The sequence below is a fragment of the Aedes aegypti genome, chromosome 3 (genome assembly GCF_002204515.2).
Source record: "Aedes aegypti strain LVP_AGWG chromosome 3, AaegL5.0 Primary Assembly, whole genome shotgun sequence".
In the NCBI taxonomy this organism is placed as follows: domain Eukaryota; kingdom Metazoa; phylum Arthropoda; class Insecta; order Diptera; family Culicidae; genus Aedes; species Aedes aegypti.
Genome location: NC_035109.1, coordinates 382,161,704 through 382,179,514, shown reverse-complemented (window position 1 = coordinate 382,179,514; position 17,811 = coordinate 382,161,704). Strand labels below are relative to the sequence as shown.

The window sequence follows — 17,811 nt, the reverse complement described above, 5'->3', positions numbered from 1 at the left end:
GCACTGACAAAAACTACCTTCAATGATCCATTGCCTTCGTCATCGCGAATGGGTTACATGCATGCCCTGATTCGCTATTCGCCACACCGTAACGCACATGCGCTAGTGTCTACGCACGAAAAATCGCTAAAAGATAACCCGAAAATTATGTGTATGGCGAAATGCATCTAACGAATTATGTCTCAAAATTGGGAACTGTTTTCGAGAAAATATTTGGTACCGGTTGTGCGCGATGATGATGGCTATCACGCCTACCAAATATTTTTTCGATTAAAGCTTCCATTCACAAGATATTCGAAGTTTTATGCCTTTCCCCATACAAAATAAAATGAGTAAACTTCTGCTGATCAACTGTGAACAAGAGCATAGCAGGTAATCCATAGTTAGCGAAGCAATCTTGTATTTTAAAATGGAAACATGCCAACAAACTTGCATCTTGTCACCTTTATGGAGAGAAATCGATCATGACGTTACATTCGCTCCAATTCTAGCACACGCTTGATTTTTTACGCCTACCTTTTCTCTTGAATTTGATCGAGTCTAGGAAATCGAGCAAATCGATCAAAAAGCTTTCCTTCCGTTATCGAAGTGTAACTGTCAAAGCGCTAACGCTTCCCCATCCGATCGATCCGCCCGAGCGGTCAGTCAACGAGAAAAAATGACGTCACCTTCCATTCATAGCTTTTCCACCCATCTCGCTCTCGCTCACGCGTTGTGGTTGGAGGATTTGTGCAACCATCGCGTTCCGAAAGCCGAACCCGCCGAACGCGAGCGACAAACGAAACAACGGTTTTTATTTTTTAATCGCATCGCGACCGTTGAGCAAAGTGGACGTGTTTTCGTCGCAAACTAGCGGTATCAATCGTGAGTGAGTAGTGAAGTGCATTTCCGCCCGCCGCACCCCTCCGTCGACGGATCTTCCGCCAGGGTCCGGTTTTCATTCGATTTCCGTTGAGTGTGTGTTTGTGCGTGGTATATTTTTTGTATCTCTTTTGCCTTCCACGGGAACGGCACGATGGCTTTCGGTTTTGGGTCTCGCTCTGGGACGTGTTTTCGGCTGTGTGGAAGCAATGTGAATCCCGTGAAAGTTGAACGGCTCCAAAACAACGCAGCTTCGCTTTAGGGGTTGAATTTCGTGAAAAATTGTACGTGAAACGCAAGAAGGATTATTATTGAGTGAATTTTGACGCAATTTTAGTGTTTTAATGTGACAACCATCAGAGAAGGCGGCAGTAAATAGTGTTCCATCATCAGTTGAATCAAAATTTATCGCAGGGAGAGGAAGAAAACGAAGAACAAAAATTATTCGCGGTTCGCGACGCTCAGTGGCCCCAAAATACAGTGACAAAAACTCATATTCGTACAGGGCACTGTTTTTACATCAACTCTCAAATGATACATCAAATTTTAAAAATAATGTCAATAGTAAAGATAATCAGTGACATCTGTTACAAGACAACAATAAACTGTGTCTAATCTAATTTTCGTACACCTATCAAATGTCAAGCAAACAACACTTGAAACTAAATTTCAACGTGCTACATACTTAATTGCTCCTTTACAAAGCTGTTTAGATGCATTAGAAAACATTGAAATAGTTTATAAGTGAGCATTGTTTTAACTTAATAAATTTATGAAAATCACATTTTCAATAAGCTTTGCTATAAAATTCAATAAGACTAACAGAAACTTATATTGGTGTTGATGAAAAATTGCAAGAAATTTTTGTCATCTTGATAATTATTATCAAATTGGGATTTATATTACACAAAACTTTTGACTGAGTGTTAACTTTCTGACAAGAACATCAACACAGTTCAAACCTTGGAAAAGATTTGGTACAATTGATTATAATCAATCCATGTTCAGAAGACTAACAAAAAGAACAAACTTCTCCCAAATCATTCAGAACAACAAGCTTGTCATCTATAATGCTTGAAATCATGGAGAAACTGATTGATCAATATGTTAAATTTACTTATTTGTTAAAATATTCTCTAAATAATAATCCATTTGCTCATCTGTCCTTACACGCAATTGTAACTAAAATAGAAAAAAAAAACGTATGACGAAAAATACATTTTACTAGCATCTTTTCTAGATATTCAAGGACCGTTTGATAATGCATTCTCATAGATCTATAACATTGAAGCAAGAGTTCGACATATGTATCGTTCAGTGGATTAATTAAATGATAGCAAAACGTAAAAAAAGCAAAATTGTACACGACACTGAAGACGGCTTTACAGTTGAAGTCGAAATACTATAGATAGATAGACTATAGAAAAACAGGACTCTAAGTCTGTATTCTGGCGGTATAAAATATACAGACTTCTGTTCAAACAAATAGAGCTTCAAGAGCCGAAATCAATCAATCAGGAGTAGAATCCAATATAAAAACTATCTTGAATACGAGAATACTGAAATACACAGCAAAAAAAGTTGTTGAATATTACATCAAAACCGCTGCAACCAAGTCGTTCCCTCGATCGTGTAATATTACACAGCCCGACGTATTCGTGGGCGATTGGTGTAATAAATGCGACCGATGTAATTTTTCCTATGTAATTATTTCAACGTACACAATACGATGTAATCGATGCGATGTAATATGAGAGCTATGTAATCTAAGCAATTTGAGAGAAAACAGCAATAACAAATTTTGCTCAATGGTTGATTAAATTGCTTATTTTATTCTTATTCGTGATAAGTTATTATTCATGATTCAAACCGAGCTTCACCCATGCAGTTTGGGTTATAAAGTATTATAATTTTGGAATTGATAAAAGCAATTTAATCAACCATTTACGAGAATTTGATGGGAAAGATATGAAACATGTTTCGAACAAAAAAGTATATCAATACGGAGTCATTTGAGTCATCAATTATTTCCTATTGCAGCATTTATTATACAATTATTGCAGAATAATTCACATTATGGAGCATAATGGACGCTTCAAACAGTGAATCCAAGGAACCGCAATGGACCCTTCCAGGTAACATGCAAGTATAAGGCACTCCAGGGTGTGTTTTGATTTCCTCGGCAAACGGTAGAATGATTCACAGGACCCATACATGGTTTACGTACCGATCTTAGAAAAAAGAAAAGAAAATATTGAGTTATTTTATACATGTCTACACTGCAAAAATTGTATTAATTTTCTATATGTGTATCGACACATGTTTATACATAACTTTCTCACACATTTATTTTATAGAGATAAGATTCATTTTGATATTGTTATTTTAATTTTCATTTTGCAGCGTTTTGTAGGGCATTGAGAGCGCAAGTCAGTCCAAAGCCGGGGCAGGGATATATAATGGCCGTAATGCGGACCGCTTGAACACCATCGGAAAGGAAAGGACGGGTTGGGGTAGGGTATAGGGAATTGGATAAGACTTGACACAATAATGCTGCAAAATGTAAATGTGCTGGTAGCAACTAAATTTGAGTTTTGGAATTTGATTTGCTTATTAAAATTTTAAATCGACTGACAATTGTACACGTTAGGAAGAATGAGCTGATCGTTTTTCATAAATTTTATAAATAACAAAATATGATATGTTTTTGATAATGGATGAACATTACTGTAAAGAACGCATTTCAACAGAACTGATTTAAATAAAGATATTTGATATTACTAGTTTATTTGTTTGTGTGATTCAGGAGTTAATAATGAAGAATTGTAACTTACTCTTGATGATAATACTTCTCTGACCAGGATTATCATATTTTTAGCACCCTTTTCGAAGCTATTCTCTCCAATTATCCATGTACTTCTTACAATTCTGAAATTATTCTTATTGTGCTTGCTCATGCATTATATTAGTAATGATCATAATCATGCAACCGATAAGAAGGTGAGAAAGAGAGAATATAGGCACAGTGATTAGTAATGAGTTGATTATGTAATTTTGTTAGAGAATTAAAACAATGTGACAGTACTAATGAGTAACTTCAAAAGAATGATTTCACAGCATACCTGAGCCTTTCGGATCGTAAGACCGATGTATAAAAATTATTTGTTTCGAAATTGTCCGCGTGGTCTTCTAGTGTTAGATAAGAATCAGTCATAGACATACACACCGAATGCTCGCCATGACCCTATGACCATTTGTGTATGTAAAGGCTTAGCTGACGTGGCTTTTCTAATAGGTAGTCCTTTCACTCATTGATTGTCTTCAAAACCTATGGAATATTGATTTTATTTCATTTAAGTAGATGAAAAAAACCGAATTTAGTACTATACCATTTAATTCCACTAGAGTTTGTATCCTTTGACAGATACGCGTATTTCGACCTCAACTGTAAGGCCGTCTTCAGTGTCGTGTACTAGACTCGACTTGAAGAAAACCATCGTATGCACACATTATATATTAACACTAGGTATAACCGTATTTCCCTACCCATTATTATTTTTTAACTTAAAATTTATGAGCTTTAGGTACATTCCATCCCTCTTTTGTTGAAACTTTAAATGCTGAAAGGTACATCACGGGAACGATTAGTAGGTACCAAGTTGAATAGCCATGTATTGCCGTTGCCGTTGTCTCTGTTGAGTAGCGTCGTAGGTACCTGTTTGCAAATTTCCAGACTCTCCGCCACATCCAGTTTCCAAGGAGAAGAAACATTTCTCAAAATTTTGATATCGGCCGTCGTAATTGTATGTCCTTCTGAAAAGATATGTTCTGCCACCTTAGATTTGAAATCGTATGTCATCCCCTTGTCTATCGTCTTCTGAGCTTTTCCTATTTCCGCTAAGTGTTCCTTGAATCTAACCTCGAGAGACCGCTTTGTTTGACCAACGTAGACCTTATTGCAGTGGGAACAGCTGATTTTGTAAACACCAGCCTTGTTTAGTGTGTTTACCGGATCCTTGGTGGAGCCTAACGAAGTTCTAAGTTGGTTGTCTCTGCTGGAAAATACCAAATCGATTCCGAAATTCCTTAGCTTTGGGCGGAGCTGTTTGCTGATGTGTACGTCGTATGGGATGGAGACTCTCTTCATGGGTTCGGTGATAGGGGTTAGTGTCGTCAAAGCATTCCGAATTCGCTGTCTTTCCTTTTTGTCGATGATAGCTTTTATCGTCCTTTCCTTGTATCCGTTGATCCTTGCCGTCTCGTAGATATATTCCAGTTCCTTGGTCTTTCCGTGTTCGCTGAGGGGTAGAGTCTGCATCCTGTGGATCATGTGGTGAAACGCTGCCATCTTATGCTGGAACGAATGATTCGATGTGTAAGGGATAACCCGCTGGGTGTTTGTAGGCTTCCTGTAGATTTCGAAATTGTAAGTTGAACTTTCTTTCCTGGTGACAAGTAGATCCAAAAATGATAGTTTTCCATCCTTCTCCTCTTCGTGGGTGAACTTGATATCCTTGTGTACGCTGTTGATTGTATCCAAAATTTTAGCCAGATCGTTCCGCTTGATAACGCTGAAAATGTCGTCGACATATCTCCACCATTTATCCGGTAATACTCCTTGTTTCTTTAAATTTTCCTCAAAATTCGCCATGAATAGTTCGCACAAAAACGGGGAGAGAGGGTTTCCCATGGGGGCTCCTTTCGTCTGTTTGTAGAAATTTCCTCGAAATTGAAAGTAGTTTTCGTCCATGCACAATCTTGCCAACCTCATGTATGTCCTGACCTTTCCTTTCCATGCTGCATCCGTCCTTTGGGGTAATAACCAGTCCTCGAGAAGATTTAGGGAATCCTTTACTGGAACGCTGGGGAAAAGTGCCGCTACGTCGAAAGAAACCATCATCTCGTCATCCTCGATGTGTCCTGACTCTAATAGTTTCTGGGAGAACTCCTGGGTGTTTTTAACTGACCTAGTGGGGAATGGATTCGGCATACTCTGGAATTCCTTGACTAACCATTTCGCCAGTTTATGAGTGGGAGTTATTATTATTTCATTTATTACTACAGTGAAGCAACATTGTACTTATTAAGTATTGGGTATTATTTTATGTTTTTTATAACTATGGAGGCCAGAATTCCCAGTGAGTGAAGAACTTTATAGTACTAGAACACCATAGAAGATCGCTAAACATTACCTAATCATGGAACGGCTTTTCAAGAATTTTGTCAGGGATTCAGGAATTCTACCAGACACTCTCTCAAAAAATAAATAAAAAAGGCGTTCAATCCATGTTGTTGTTCTCCCGCGAACTTTCCTAGATTTTTTCAAGATTTTCGTTAAGAATCTCATGAATATTATCAGTAATGTATCTAAGTATATTAAGAGGCACTACTGTAGAGATTCCTCTATCAAATCTTATAGAAATTAGTTTTATATTAATTTCTCCATAAATATTGCCTTAAACAAGCTTCCTCCAAAAATTTCTTTCAATAAGTCTACAATTTCAACCCAGGATTTATCTGAAAAAGTAATCCAGATTAATGTAGAAATTTTTGAAGATTCTTTGATGATTTTTCGAAGAAATCCTCAACTAATTAATCAAGAAATGCTTCTAGGCATTTGCCTCAGAATCTTCTAACGAATTTTTAATGAAAATTTAGGAAATTTCTGGAGGAATTCTTAAGGAAGTTATTTCTGTTGAAGTTTAATACAGTCCAAAGAATGAAAGAATTCCTCCAAAAACACCGCAATTGAAGATTTCCTTTAGATATTCTATCATATTTTATTTAAAGATTTTTCCAGAGATTCCATCATAAACTCTGCCTGGATTTCCTCCAACGTTATCAGGAATTCCTTAAAGGTTATCGGGCATCCCTTCAAGATTAACAGGATTTTTTCAAGGTTTTTTTTTCTCAGAATTTTTTGTCTAAAGGATTCACCCAGGAATTATTTTGGAAACTTCACCAGTATTTCATCCAAGGATTCTAACAGGAATTCATCCGGTGATTTAACAGATTATGCCTTCAGTGACATTCTTTCAGAAGAATAATGATTCCATCAGCAATTCATATAGAAAATTCTACCATTATTTTCCCTAGAGATTTTAACAGTAATTTATCCAGGGATTCCGCCAGAAATTCCTGCATGAGTTCCATCGAGAATCCCTCCATAGATTTCACTAATATTATCAGAAATTCCTGATAACAGAAGAAATCATACAGAAACTTCCTAAGCGATTTTACCAGAAATTTGTCCAAAGAGCTAGCTAGCTAAGATACTAGCAATTCCTAAAGGGATTCCACCAGCAATTCCTTAAAATAATTTACAAATATTTCATACAAGACTTCTACCAGATATTACTCCAGTGATTCCATAGTGGATTCCTTTAGTTTTTCCATCAAAAATTCTTACAATGATTTTATTAGGAATTCCAGGTTCCGCTATCATTGCGTTTGGGCCTTTACTTAAGAGACTCCACCAGGAATTCTTCCGGGCTAATTAAAAAAAAATCTCCTGTATTCATGCATTCCTCTAAGGTTGTCATGCGTTCCTCCACGGATCCTGGGATTCTACCAGGAATTTTTCCAGGGTAGTCAGTAATTCCTCTAGAGATTTTAAAAGAAATCGTTCTAGGGATTGTACCAAGGATTCTACTAGATTTTTGTATTAGAATTCTACCAGCGATTACTTTAGAGACACCATTTTGTCAGAGATTTCACTAGGAGCTTTTCCAAAGACTTCTCCAAGAATTTCTACAGAGATTCAGCCAGGGATTCTACCAGAAATGGCTCCCCGGATCCCAACAAAAATTCTACATGGGGCTCTACCAGCGAACTGGGATTCTGTAAAGATTTCCTGTTGGGATTTCACCATGAATTCCTTCTGGGATGCCACCAGAAGTTCCTCCAAGGATTTTACCAGAAATTCCTACAAGTATTTCACTAGGGATATCTCCAGGGTTTCTGCCAAATCTTTTGAGGAATTTTTGGATTAATCCCCGGAGATTTTTTTTTTTTTAAGAATATAAAAATGGATTCCAAGAATACTATTGGAGAAAGTCCTGGAACTTTTGGTAAAATCCCTAGGGGAATTTCTTAAGGAACACCTAAAGAAGCTTCTGGAAGAATTCTTGGTGGAATCCTTGGAACAAATTCCTCGAGAAATATTCGCAGGAATGTCTAGAGGAATTCTTTTTATTTTATTTTATTTTATTTTATTGATGTACAAGGGAGTCAGGGGCCAAGTCTCCAGCATAAGTTTGAAAACTCACACCGTCCATAATACACCGGGGGGTTTTGGAGTTTAGGAAGTAGGCAACGCAACATCTTTGACCAGAAGGTTCTTTAAGTTTTGCTTCTACTCTTGACTTCCAATACACGTATGAATGATGCAAGGCCAAAAGAACATGAATCAGTCATACATATAGCGGTAGTGAAGTGTTTTGCCTAAGGATATGGGAAAGGAGGGATTTTGGGTGGTGTTTTGTAAATAGCTCTGTGGAACAAGTTTGTTATTAGTTAAAAATTTAGTTAATCTGATTCACCTTGCAATCAGTAATAAGAATATTTACAAAAACATGATACTTAACTTTTCTCGGCCAATACGCTGCCATGTCTTTCCTCTCCAATGGATTTTTCCTCGTTGTAATGGCGGGTTAGATATGAAAACAAGGATAAAGAGAGAAGAAACGTTAGTGATTGTTACATGCTTTATTGCTGTATTGGCCTACAATGAAATCATAGAAAATTCGCTCTTTGGATTCCCATGATAACAATCCCCATGCAGCTTACGAGAAACTCCATGGCAATGATCACTGTACGCCATGTGCGGCATTCAGGACATCTCAACAATACTGAGGACGAACAACAAAAAATGAATCCAAAAGAGCGAAAACCTCAATGTTTCGATGTAGGACAATTCAGCTTTAATGCATGTGAGAAGTTCTTGGTGATATTCTCACAACGGCCATTCAGAATGGTTCGACGGATGTAGATAAAAGATCATTATGATAAAATTAACGCGACGACATGTTAGTGAACTAAGAACGATTATTGTATTTGCAACTGTTAATTTCGATAGTTAAACTTAGGGTCGGTTTATGTATATATCTTTTAAGATAAGCAGGAGTAAAGCACGAACGCGAAGTAATGACCTTCCATCCCATCTTCAAGTGCTCCCCACAAGCACAACACTTCATTCTGGCACTTTAGAACGTCCATGTTGTAACTTGTTCACACAAGAAATCTGCCTCGACCGAGTTGGCAGAACGCGCCCATACCCCTTTCTGAACCAAAGGACAGGGAGGAATGTCTGGAGGAATTCTTGAAGAAATTATATTTTAGGAATTGAGGTACGCCCGTATGAATTTCTGCAAGCTGTTAGAAGGATTTCTAGAGTAATTTCTGGAAAAAAGGAATACACGTAGAAATTCCTGAAGGAAATTTCCGGAGAAATATGAGAAATTTATGGGGAAACTTCTGACAGAATTCTTCGAGCAACTCCTTAAACAATTCCTAAAGGAACTCTTGAAGCAATTTCTGCATGAATTTCTGGAGAAACTCCTGAAGAAATTTCCAAAGATTTTCTTAGTAATTTCTGAAGGAACTACCAGTCAAATCCCTGAAGGAATTTCTGTAGGAATTTATGGATAGACTTTAAGAAGAATTCCCGGGAAATCTACTGAAGGAACTGATGGCGAAATTTATGTAGTCCTGGAGGAACTTATGGTGGTACTCCTGTAGTAATTCATGAAAAAACCTGTTGATGGAATTCCGGGTTGAATTCCAACAGAATCTTCCGAAGGAACTTCTAAAGGAACACTTGGACGAATTCCTAGATGAACTCCTAGGAGAAACTCCTGAAGAAATTATTGGAGGAACTCTTTAATACCTGAAAGAATTTTTAGAGTAATTCACGGAGAAATTTCTAAATGAACTCCCGGTGGAATAGGTCTTTTCACGAGACGTTTCAAATCAGCTGATATCGATGCACTTTTACTACTTTGACAGTTCATCTATGGAAATGACAGCCCCGTGTATGTGCCGGTCCTCCACCGATGTAAGCAATCGCTAACAGCGTCTTCTGAAGAAACTCCTGGAAGAATTTTTAAAGATATCTGGGAAGATTTCTTGAGAAAACTCCTGGAGAAATTTTTGAAGGAACTCCTAGAGAAAATCTGGGAGGAATTACGAAAGAAATTACTGGTGGAATTCCTGAAGAAATAACTGGAGGAACTCCTGAAGAAATATATGAAAGAACATGGGCAGAAATTTCTATAGGAATTCCTAAATGAATTTCTAAAAACTCGTGAAGCAATTTTCAGAGTTATACCTGGAGAAATTCCTGGTGGCATTCCTGGATGAACTCTTTAAGAAATTCTTAGAGAAATTCCTAAACAAACTCCTGAATGAATTTCTCTAGCAACTTCTGAAGAAAATACTGGAGGCATTTCTAAAAACTCCTGGAGAAACTCCTTAAGAAATTACTCGGGAAGCTTGGGCAGGAGTTTCTGTAAACTTCTGTAAACAGAAAGAAATTTCTGAAGGAACTTTTGGAGGAACTCCTGGTGGAATCCTTGGAACAAATTCCTCGAGAAATATTCGCAGGAATGTCTAGAGGAATTCTTGAAGAAATTATATTTTAGGAATCTCTGGAGGAATTCCTGGAGGCAGCATTGGAGAAAGCCTTTGAGTAATCCCTTATGAGTTTTTGAAGAAATCCCTTGAGAAATTGTTTGTTTTAATGTTTGATGGAATAAGTGGAGAGAATAATATTTAGAGGAGTCACTGGCAGAATTTCCAAAAAACATCTCGGGGGGAGAGCCTGGATGAATTTCTCAAGGTGTATCTGTAGGATTTTCCCTGTACGAATGTGGATCAATTTCTGGAGAACACATTGGCAAAGTTCCTTGTAGAATTCCAGGTGGAATACCTGGTATAATACATGGAGGAATTTCTGTTGGAAGAATGGGACTTATAGAAATACTCAAAACAATTACTTCAGGGATCCCTGGAAATATTCCAAATAGAATAACTAAGCAAAACCACGGAAAGATTCAGAAAAGATTGTTTGGAGGAATTCCCATTTGAAACTACCGATGGATGTTCGGAATAATCTCCGATAAAAAGCCCCCATAATTTTGAAGTTTTTACCGGATTACTTTGTGCAAGTTATAACTGGAATTCCTTCTGTTCTTCCGTACTACGATGAATGCCCAAAATTTGTAGAAATATTCTCCCCACAGACACGAAATACAAATCATATATCTACACTAGACATCTGTTGGAAAACATTTCTGATCTTCTTAATTGTTGAAAATGTGTTCCAAACAACCAGCCATTGGACTTTGTTTATCTCGAAGCAGCAAAGTGTACAAAGTATTTAAGATTTTTCCGTCAGTCAGTAGCCTGTGGTTTGGAACGGAAGCATGGTTGTTTTGTAGAAGTTTATTTCAACAGATTTGTGCCTTTAAAGTTTTAGTGCAATCTTAGAAGATGATAATTATTTCCGGGCTGTTTCGCCTTAAATATGCTCAATCCATTTCCCTAGCCACCTAAAACATAAATTCATTTCCTACGAAGGTTAATATAAAATTTTAGTAGATTATCTCTAGCAATCAGACTTATACAAAATTGCACCATGATAAACTTTTTGGATAAATTATGTAGTCTAATATCCATTTAGGTTTCTTCAAAAGATCTTATAGAAAATCATATAGAGATTTCGTCAAGAACCCGCAACGAATTTCATAAAAAGTTATAAAAAAAACATTGTGAAATTTACTATAATTCTGTCAGGGATACTGCTAACAGAACTATTATTTACATGAAAATTAATCTAGTCAGAAACGGTGGACAATGGTTTCGTCAAGGTATCTTTCAAGTTGTTCTTTTATATAGTCCACCGGATGATTTTCTTGAGCATTTCATTGAAATTGGACAAGCCATTTTTATTTGTTGATTTTTTTCAATTAATAGTTTCAATTCTTAAAAAAACTTCCCAGTGATTGTAAAAAATCTAGCGATAAAGATTTTATAAGGTTTTTAGTGATCATTTTAATAAATTACCTAATTGCTCCTAGAAAATACATCACTTTTTATCACGAATTGATGTGGGATTAAATTATTTGTATTAATTGATTTCAACACTCTTTTGGCATTTTCTCTTGAAGAGCTTCATGAACTCCTCAGAAAATCCCACCAATAACTCCACCCGTAAAATCTTGTTTGTTCAAAAAATTGAAAAAAATAAATGATGAAGTACAACACGTTATTCCATGAAAAAATTGATGATTCCTCTGTAAAATACTTCAGTTTTCTATAATATCTTCTAGAATCATTTTGTTTCTTTTTTTGTAGGCTATACTGAGCTATTTTACCTGGAATTTGGAAAAGAATACTTCGATTATTATATTTCTGCAAGAAAATACTACACGCATTCTGTATTTTTGTTTTAAAATTCTATTAGAAATTCTTTCGAATATTTTTGGAGTATTTCTTCAGGAAACTTTCAAGGATTCTATCAATAATTTCACTATGTAAATTTCCAAGCATATTGCTGGCAGGAATTCCCCCAAGAAAATTGTCATGGATATTTTTTAAGTATTACTCTCTAAATTTCTCTGAGAATACCTCAGGGATTTTTTTCTATCTTTATTGACGATTGGCAATTTCTGCTAAATGGTGATACCTATTTCTGAAAGGATGTTTCTTTAATATTTTTCCAGGCGTACATTTTCAGATTCTTCAAGAAAACATTCCAGGCACTACGACAAATAATTCTCGGATGATTCTCAACGATTCCACAAGAGGTTTTTCCAAGAGTTTTAACTAAGAACTGGCTCAGAAAAATCCTTAAGAAGTTTACAAAGCGCTTTTTACAGAGATTCAAGAAATGTTTTTTGTGTTGGTTTTCTTCTTCTTCTTTGTGGCATTTCGTCCCCACTGTGACAGAGCCTGCTTCTCAGCTTAGTGTTCTTATGAGCACTTCCACAGTTATTAACTGAGTGCTTTCTTTGCCTAAATTGCCATTTCGCATTCGTATATCCTGTGGCAGGTACGATGATGTTTTATGCCCAGGGAAGTCAAGGAAATTTCCATTACGAAAAGATCCTGGACCGACCGGGAATCGAACCCAGACACCTTCAGCATGGCTTTACTTTGTAGCCGCGGATTCTAACCACTCGGCTAAGGAAGGCCTCTATGGTTTTCTATGCTTTCAATGATTTTACCTGAGCTCGATAAATTGATTTTCAGATATTTTCCAAGTATTATGTCTCAATTTCCTTCAGAATTTCTACCAAGCAATGTCCAACGAATAAGAGCATGTATTTTCATTTATTAATTCAACCTTTTCTTTAGGGATTTTTTTTTCAGTATTGCTTAAATAAATAAATCAGGAATCCATATAAGCATACAATAAAAATAGCTATAGAAGGGGAAATTCTTAAAAAAAAACATTTCAGTTTCCATACAAAGTTACTGTAATAATAGATATGAGGAGTTCTGGAGTAAATATAGAAAAATCCACAAGGAACGCATAATTGTTCGAGAAGCTTTTTAGAATATTCATTTAGAATCATATAAAGTTTGCCAAAGATAATTTTTCCTAATTTCGACCAAACCGCGAGCTGATCAGAATCAATCAATGAACCCTCGAAGGAAACTGTGAAAGATCTTGAAATAGTTTCTAGTGGTAAATTTTAAGAAAATCTCGATGCATTTTTGAAATAATCTTTAAAAAAATCTTTTCTCGAATAATGTGTATGAACATTCTGATAGATCTCTGAAAAAATATGAGAGTAATTCGAACTTTATTTGCAATTATTTGAAATATTCCCGGTAACTCGTGGTGGCTACTAAACAATTCTTAAAATTCTAAGGAAAAAAACTCCTAGGAAAATAAAAGGGGGAATTCCTGGAGAAAAATTTTGAAGAAACTTCTGGAGGAATTCCTAAAGGAACTCCTAAAGAAATTCCTAACAGCACTCCTGGAGGAATAATTGAAGGAACTAACTGCTTTGGAACTTCGAAAAAAAATCTACTCCTGGATGAATTTCTGGAAACTGCTGGAGAAATTCCAGTTGGAGGAACTTCTAACGAAAGATCTGGAGAAAATCCTGGAGGAACTCTTGAGGGAATTTCTTGAGGTACTCCCGGATGAATTTCTGCAAGCTGTTAGAAGGATTTCTAGAGTAATTTCTGGAAAAAAGGAATACACGTAGAAATTCCTGAGGGGAATTTCCGGAGAAATATAAGAAATTTCTGGGGAAATTTCTGACAGAATTCTTCGAGCCACTCCTTAAACAATTCCTAAAGGAACTCTTGAAGCAATTTCTGCATGAATTTCTGGAGAAACTCCTGAAGAAATTTCCAAAGATTTTCTTAGTAATTTCTGAAGGAACTACCAGTCAAATCCCTGAAGGAATTTCTGTAGGAATTTATGGATGGACTTTAAGAAGAATTCCCGGGAAATCTACTGAAGGAACTGATGGCGAAATTTAGGTAGTCCTGGAGGAACTTATGGTGGTACTCTTGTAGGAATTCATGAAAAAATCTGTTGATAGAATTCCGGGTTGAATTCCTACAGAATCTTCCGAAGGAACTTTTAAAGGAACACTTGGACGAATTCCTAGATGAACTCCTAGGAGAAACTCCTGAAGAAATTATTGGAGGAACTCTTTTAAAAAAAACATTTCTAGAGGAACTCCTGGATGAATTCCTGAAGGAATTTTTAGAGTAATTCCCGGAGAAATTTCTAAATGAACTCCCGGTGGAATATGTCTTTTCACGAGACGTTTCAAATCAGCTGATATCGAAGCACTTTTACCACTTTGACAGTTCATCTATGGAAATGACAGCCCCGTGTATGTGCCGGTCCTCCACCGATGTAAGCAATCGCTAACAGCGTCTTCTGAAGAAACTCCTGGAAAATTTTTTAAAGAAATCTTGGAGGATTTCTTGAGAAAACTCCTGGAGAAATTTCTGAAGGAACTCCTAGAGAAAATCTGGGAGGATTTACGAAAGAAATTACTGGTGGAATTCCTGAACAAATAACTGGAAGAACTCCTGAAGAAATATATGAAAGAACATGGGCAGAAATTTCTAGAGGAATTCCTAAATGAATTTCTAAAAACTCCTGAAGCAATTTTCAGAGTTATACCCGGAGAAACTCCTGGTGGCATTCCTGGATGAACACTTCAAGAAAATCTTAGAGAAATTCCTAAACAAACTCCTGAATGAATTTCTCTAGCAACTTCTGAAGAAAATATTGGAGTGATTTCTGAAAACTCCTGGAGAAACTCCTTAAGAAATTACTGGAGAAGCTTGGGCAGGAGTTTCTGTAAACTCATGAAGAAATTTCTGAAGGAACTTTTGGAGGAACTCCTGGAGGAATACCTGTAGTAACATTTTTGAAATTTTTGAAAGAGTTTCTGGAGAAATGTCTGAAGAAACTCCAGGAGGAATTTCTAAAAATACTTATGGTAGAATTTCTGAAGGAAACTCTGGTGGAATACCCAACTCCTGGTAGAATCCCTAGAAAAAAATGAAAGGAATTCCTGGGGAAACTCCTGATAGAACTCCTCAAGCAACAAATTAAAAGAATTCCTAAAGGAACTGCGGCAATTTCTAACGGAACTTTTGGAGGATATCCTGGATGAATTTTTGAATGCACCCCTGAATGGGTTTTTAGAGTATTTTGTTTAGGAATTTCTGGTGGAGTTCCTGTAGTTATTTATGAAAGAACCCTTGTGGAATTAGTGAAGGAACCCCTCGTGGAATTCCTGGACGAATTTCCGTGGAATTCCTGGAAAAAATCCTAAAACAAAAAATAAAAAATATCCTGGAAAAACTACTGAAAGAATTTCTAGAGGTACTCCTGAAGAAATCTCAGGGGCAACTCTTGGAGGAATTTTTTGTTACTTATTTTGTAATTTCTGGTGGATTTCCTGTGCTGTCCATAACTGCAAAACAGTCACATTCGACATTTTTGACAAAACGGAGTTAATAGCATGGAGAGTCATCAAATGATAAATACTTTCGATCAATTTACTAAAATCTGTGAGATTTTTTTAGAAAATTCGAAAAAATACCAAGGGTTTAATCACACATTTCATAACGCCGAAAATGGCCATTTTGGACACCCACCCACCCCCTCGTAACACTTTATGTCTGAATATTTTACAAATTTTGTATGAGCCGTAACAACATGAGGACACTCACCCACCCCCTTCAGCGTTATGAAATTTGTGAATAAGCCCCAAGTTGTTTTGTCACATTGGTAATTATAACCGCATAACAGTCACATTAAGATTATAAATGAGCCTGTGATAGCTATGAAATTTTTATCAGAAATATTTTCTGACAATTCACCTAGTATGCGATATGAGTTGTACAAAATATCAGCCTCAAATAAGCATTTTTGAGTTCCTGGTAGTTATTAGAAATTTTAGTTTCCTCCCATAATGCCATAAAATGCACACTTAGTATTCCATTTACTCAATACCAACTTTTGTCGAATGTTACAAATATGCAGTTATGGGCAGTGTGGGACTTTACGAATCCCGAGGAACTGTCTCTGAGATCACCCGAACTTGGAAAATTCGCTCTCAGGGCTGTTTAGTATCATCAGCCACGTAGACTTTCAAAATATGCTTTTAAGATCCAACAAATTATCATAATATGAAGAAACCCCACGACGAACTATTCATGAGTAGTTAAATCACACAAAATCTGGCATATGCAAGAATATATAAAATATTTACTTTTTGTGTCACAAAATCATAAATGTGGGCCACATCGCATTTGAATCCATAATTGAAACGCGGGCCGCGCAAAACCATCGTTCCGTGAGCCGCAATTGTGTGACCACTTCTGGAAACCTCTGAGCGTAGAGTAATTTCAGAAAAAAAGAACTCCTGGAGAAATTCTTGAAGGACCACTGGTGAATTTCCTGTGCAATTCCTAGAAGAAAACTTGTTGGAGCCCCTGAACAAACTCCTGAATGAATTTCTGAAGAAACTTGTGGAGGAGTTCCTGAGGAAACTCTTGATGGAATTTCTCGAGCAAATTTTAGAAGAATTCCCAAAAAAAAAAAGAAAAACTCCTGGATGATTTTTTTTGAGGAACTCCAGGAGCAATTTACATACCTAGGCATTACTTTATGGATTCCTAAAGGAACTCATGGTGGAAATCCTGTTGAAGTTTATAAAAGAACTCTTGGTTGAATTCCTTAAGGGACTTCTGATGATACCTCTTAAGAAATTCCTGAGAGGAGTTCTAAGAATTATGCACTTTTCTTATTCTTTGCTTTTGGAAATTATAAAATTACGTCCAATTTCTGATGTCAATAAGTTTGCTTTGGCGAGTCATCACTTACCATAAGTATCTGCCACTTCCATTCCGCTCCTTCCGTAAATAAATACGTAGACTGTTCTCCCTGGCTGTTGGCCAAAAGTTGACCGCTGGTGTAATATATTTCCTGCGGAACACTCCCAGCTCTGCGGCCAATGAAACATCCTGAGGAAGATCCCAAACAGCCGTCTAGCGGATTCGTTTTCCATTTGGTTTTGGGGAACTCGCACCCTGAATGAATTCCGGACGGAATCATTGCTGGAGCAGATGCTTGGCCGTTGTAGATTGATGTGGGCTGGAATGGAATGAACAATTTTTAATGATTGTTAATAAGTTGCGATTTATATTTCAGTAGATGTTTAAATACTTACCTTCGCTTCAAGAAACAAATTTTCATCCGCAAAAAGCGCAAAAAGATGCAATCGCGAACGCACACGGAATCCGCCATGACACATCGACCGAAAAACAAAATGTGGGCAGTGTGCAGACAAAATGTGGGCAGAATGCAGACTTATTAATGCATTCGTATCGTATGCGAAATAGCATTGAGTTTGTGTAATATCACAAGAGTATGTCGGAACGACTTGGTTGCATTTGTTT

The 17,811-nt window shown here is 36.7% G+C and overlaps 2 protein-coding genes across 17 annotated transcripts in view; one reads left to right on the top strand and one right to left on the bottom strand.

The window, feature by feature from the left end:
- Window positions 1–770: 770 nt before the first annotated feature.
- Window positions 771–17,811, top strand: part of LOC5569740 (protein 4.1 homolog) — a 159,251-nt gene continuing 142,210 nt past the window's right edge. For 9 of the 16 annotated variants that reach the window (XR_002502225.1, XR_002502230.1, XR_002502231.1 and 6 more), the window contains exon 1: window positions 771–868. The gene's annotated coding sequence lies outside the window, so the exon portion shown is untranslated. Of the gene's footprint in view, window positions 1,146–17,811 lie in introns of all 16 variants that reach the window. The other 7 variants (XR_002502228.1, XM_021853128.1, XM_021853125.1 and 4 more) reach the window with 5 other exon arrangements.
- Window positions 2,873–17,683, bottom strand: LOC5569744. Its single transcript, XM_001652917.2, has 3 exons — window positions 17,583–17,683; window positions 17,237–17,506; window positions 2,873–3,092 (listed from the first exon to the last, which is right to left on the bottom strand). Exons 1-3 carry the CDS (start codon window positions 17,664–17,666, stop codon window positions 3,081–3,083), a joined length of 366 nt encoding a protein of 121 aa, XP_001652967.1. The 5' UTR covers window positions 17,667–17,683; the 3' UTR covers window positions 2,873–3,080.

Coding starts and splice junctions, on each gene's coding strand:
- LOC5569744 (XM_001652917.2), bottom strand. CDS start 17,666: ATGTGTCATGGCGGATTCCGTGTGCGTTCGCGATTGCATCTTTTTGCG. Junction 17,507..17,582: donor ATTTGTTTCTTGAAGCGAAG/GTAAGTATTTAA, acceptor ATTCCATTCCAG/CCCACATCAATCTACAACGG.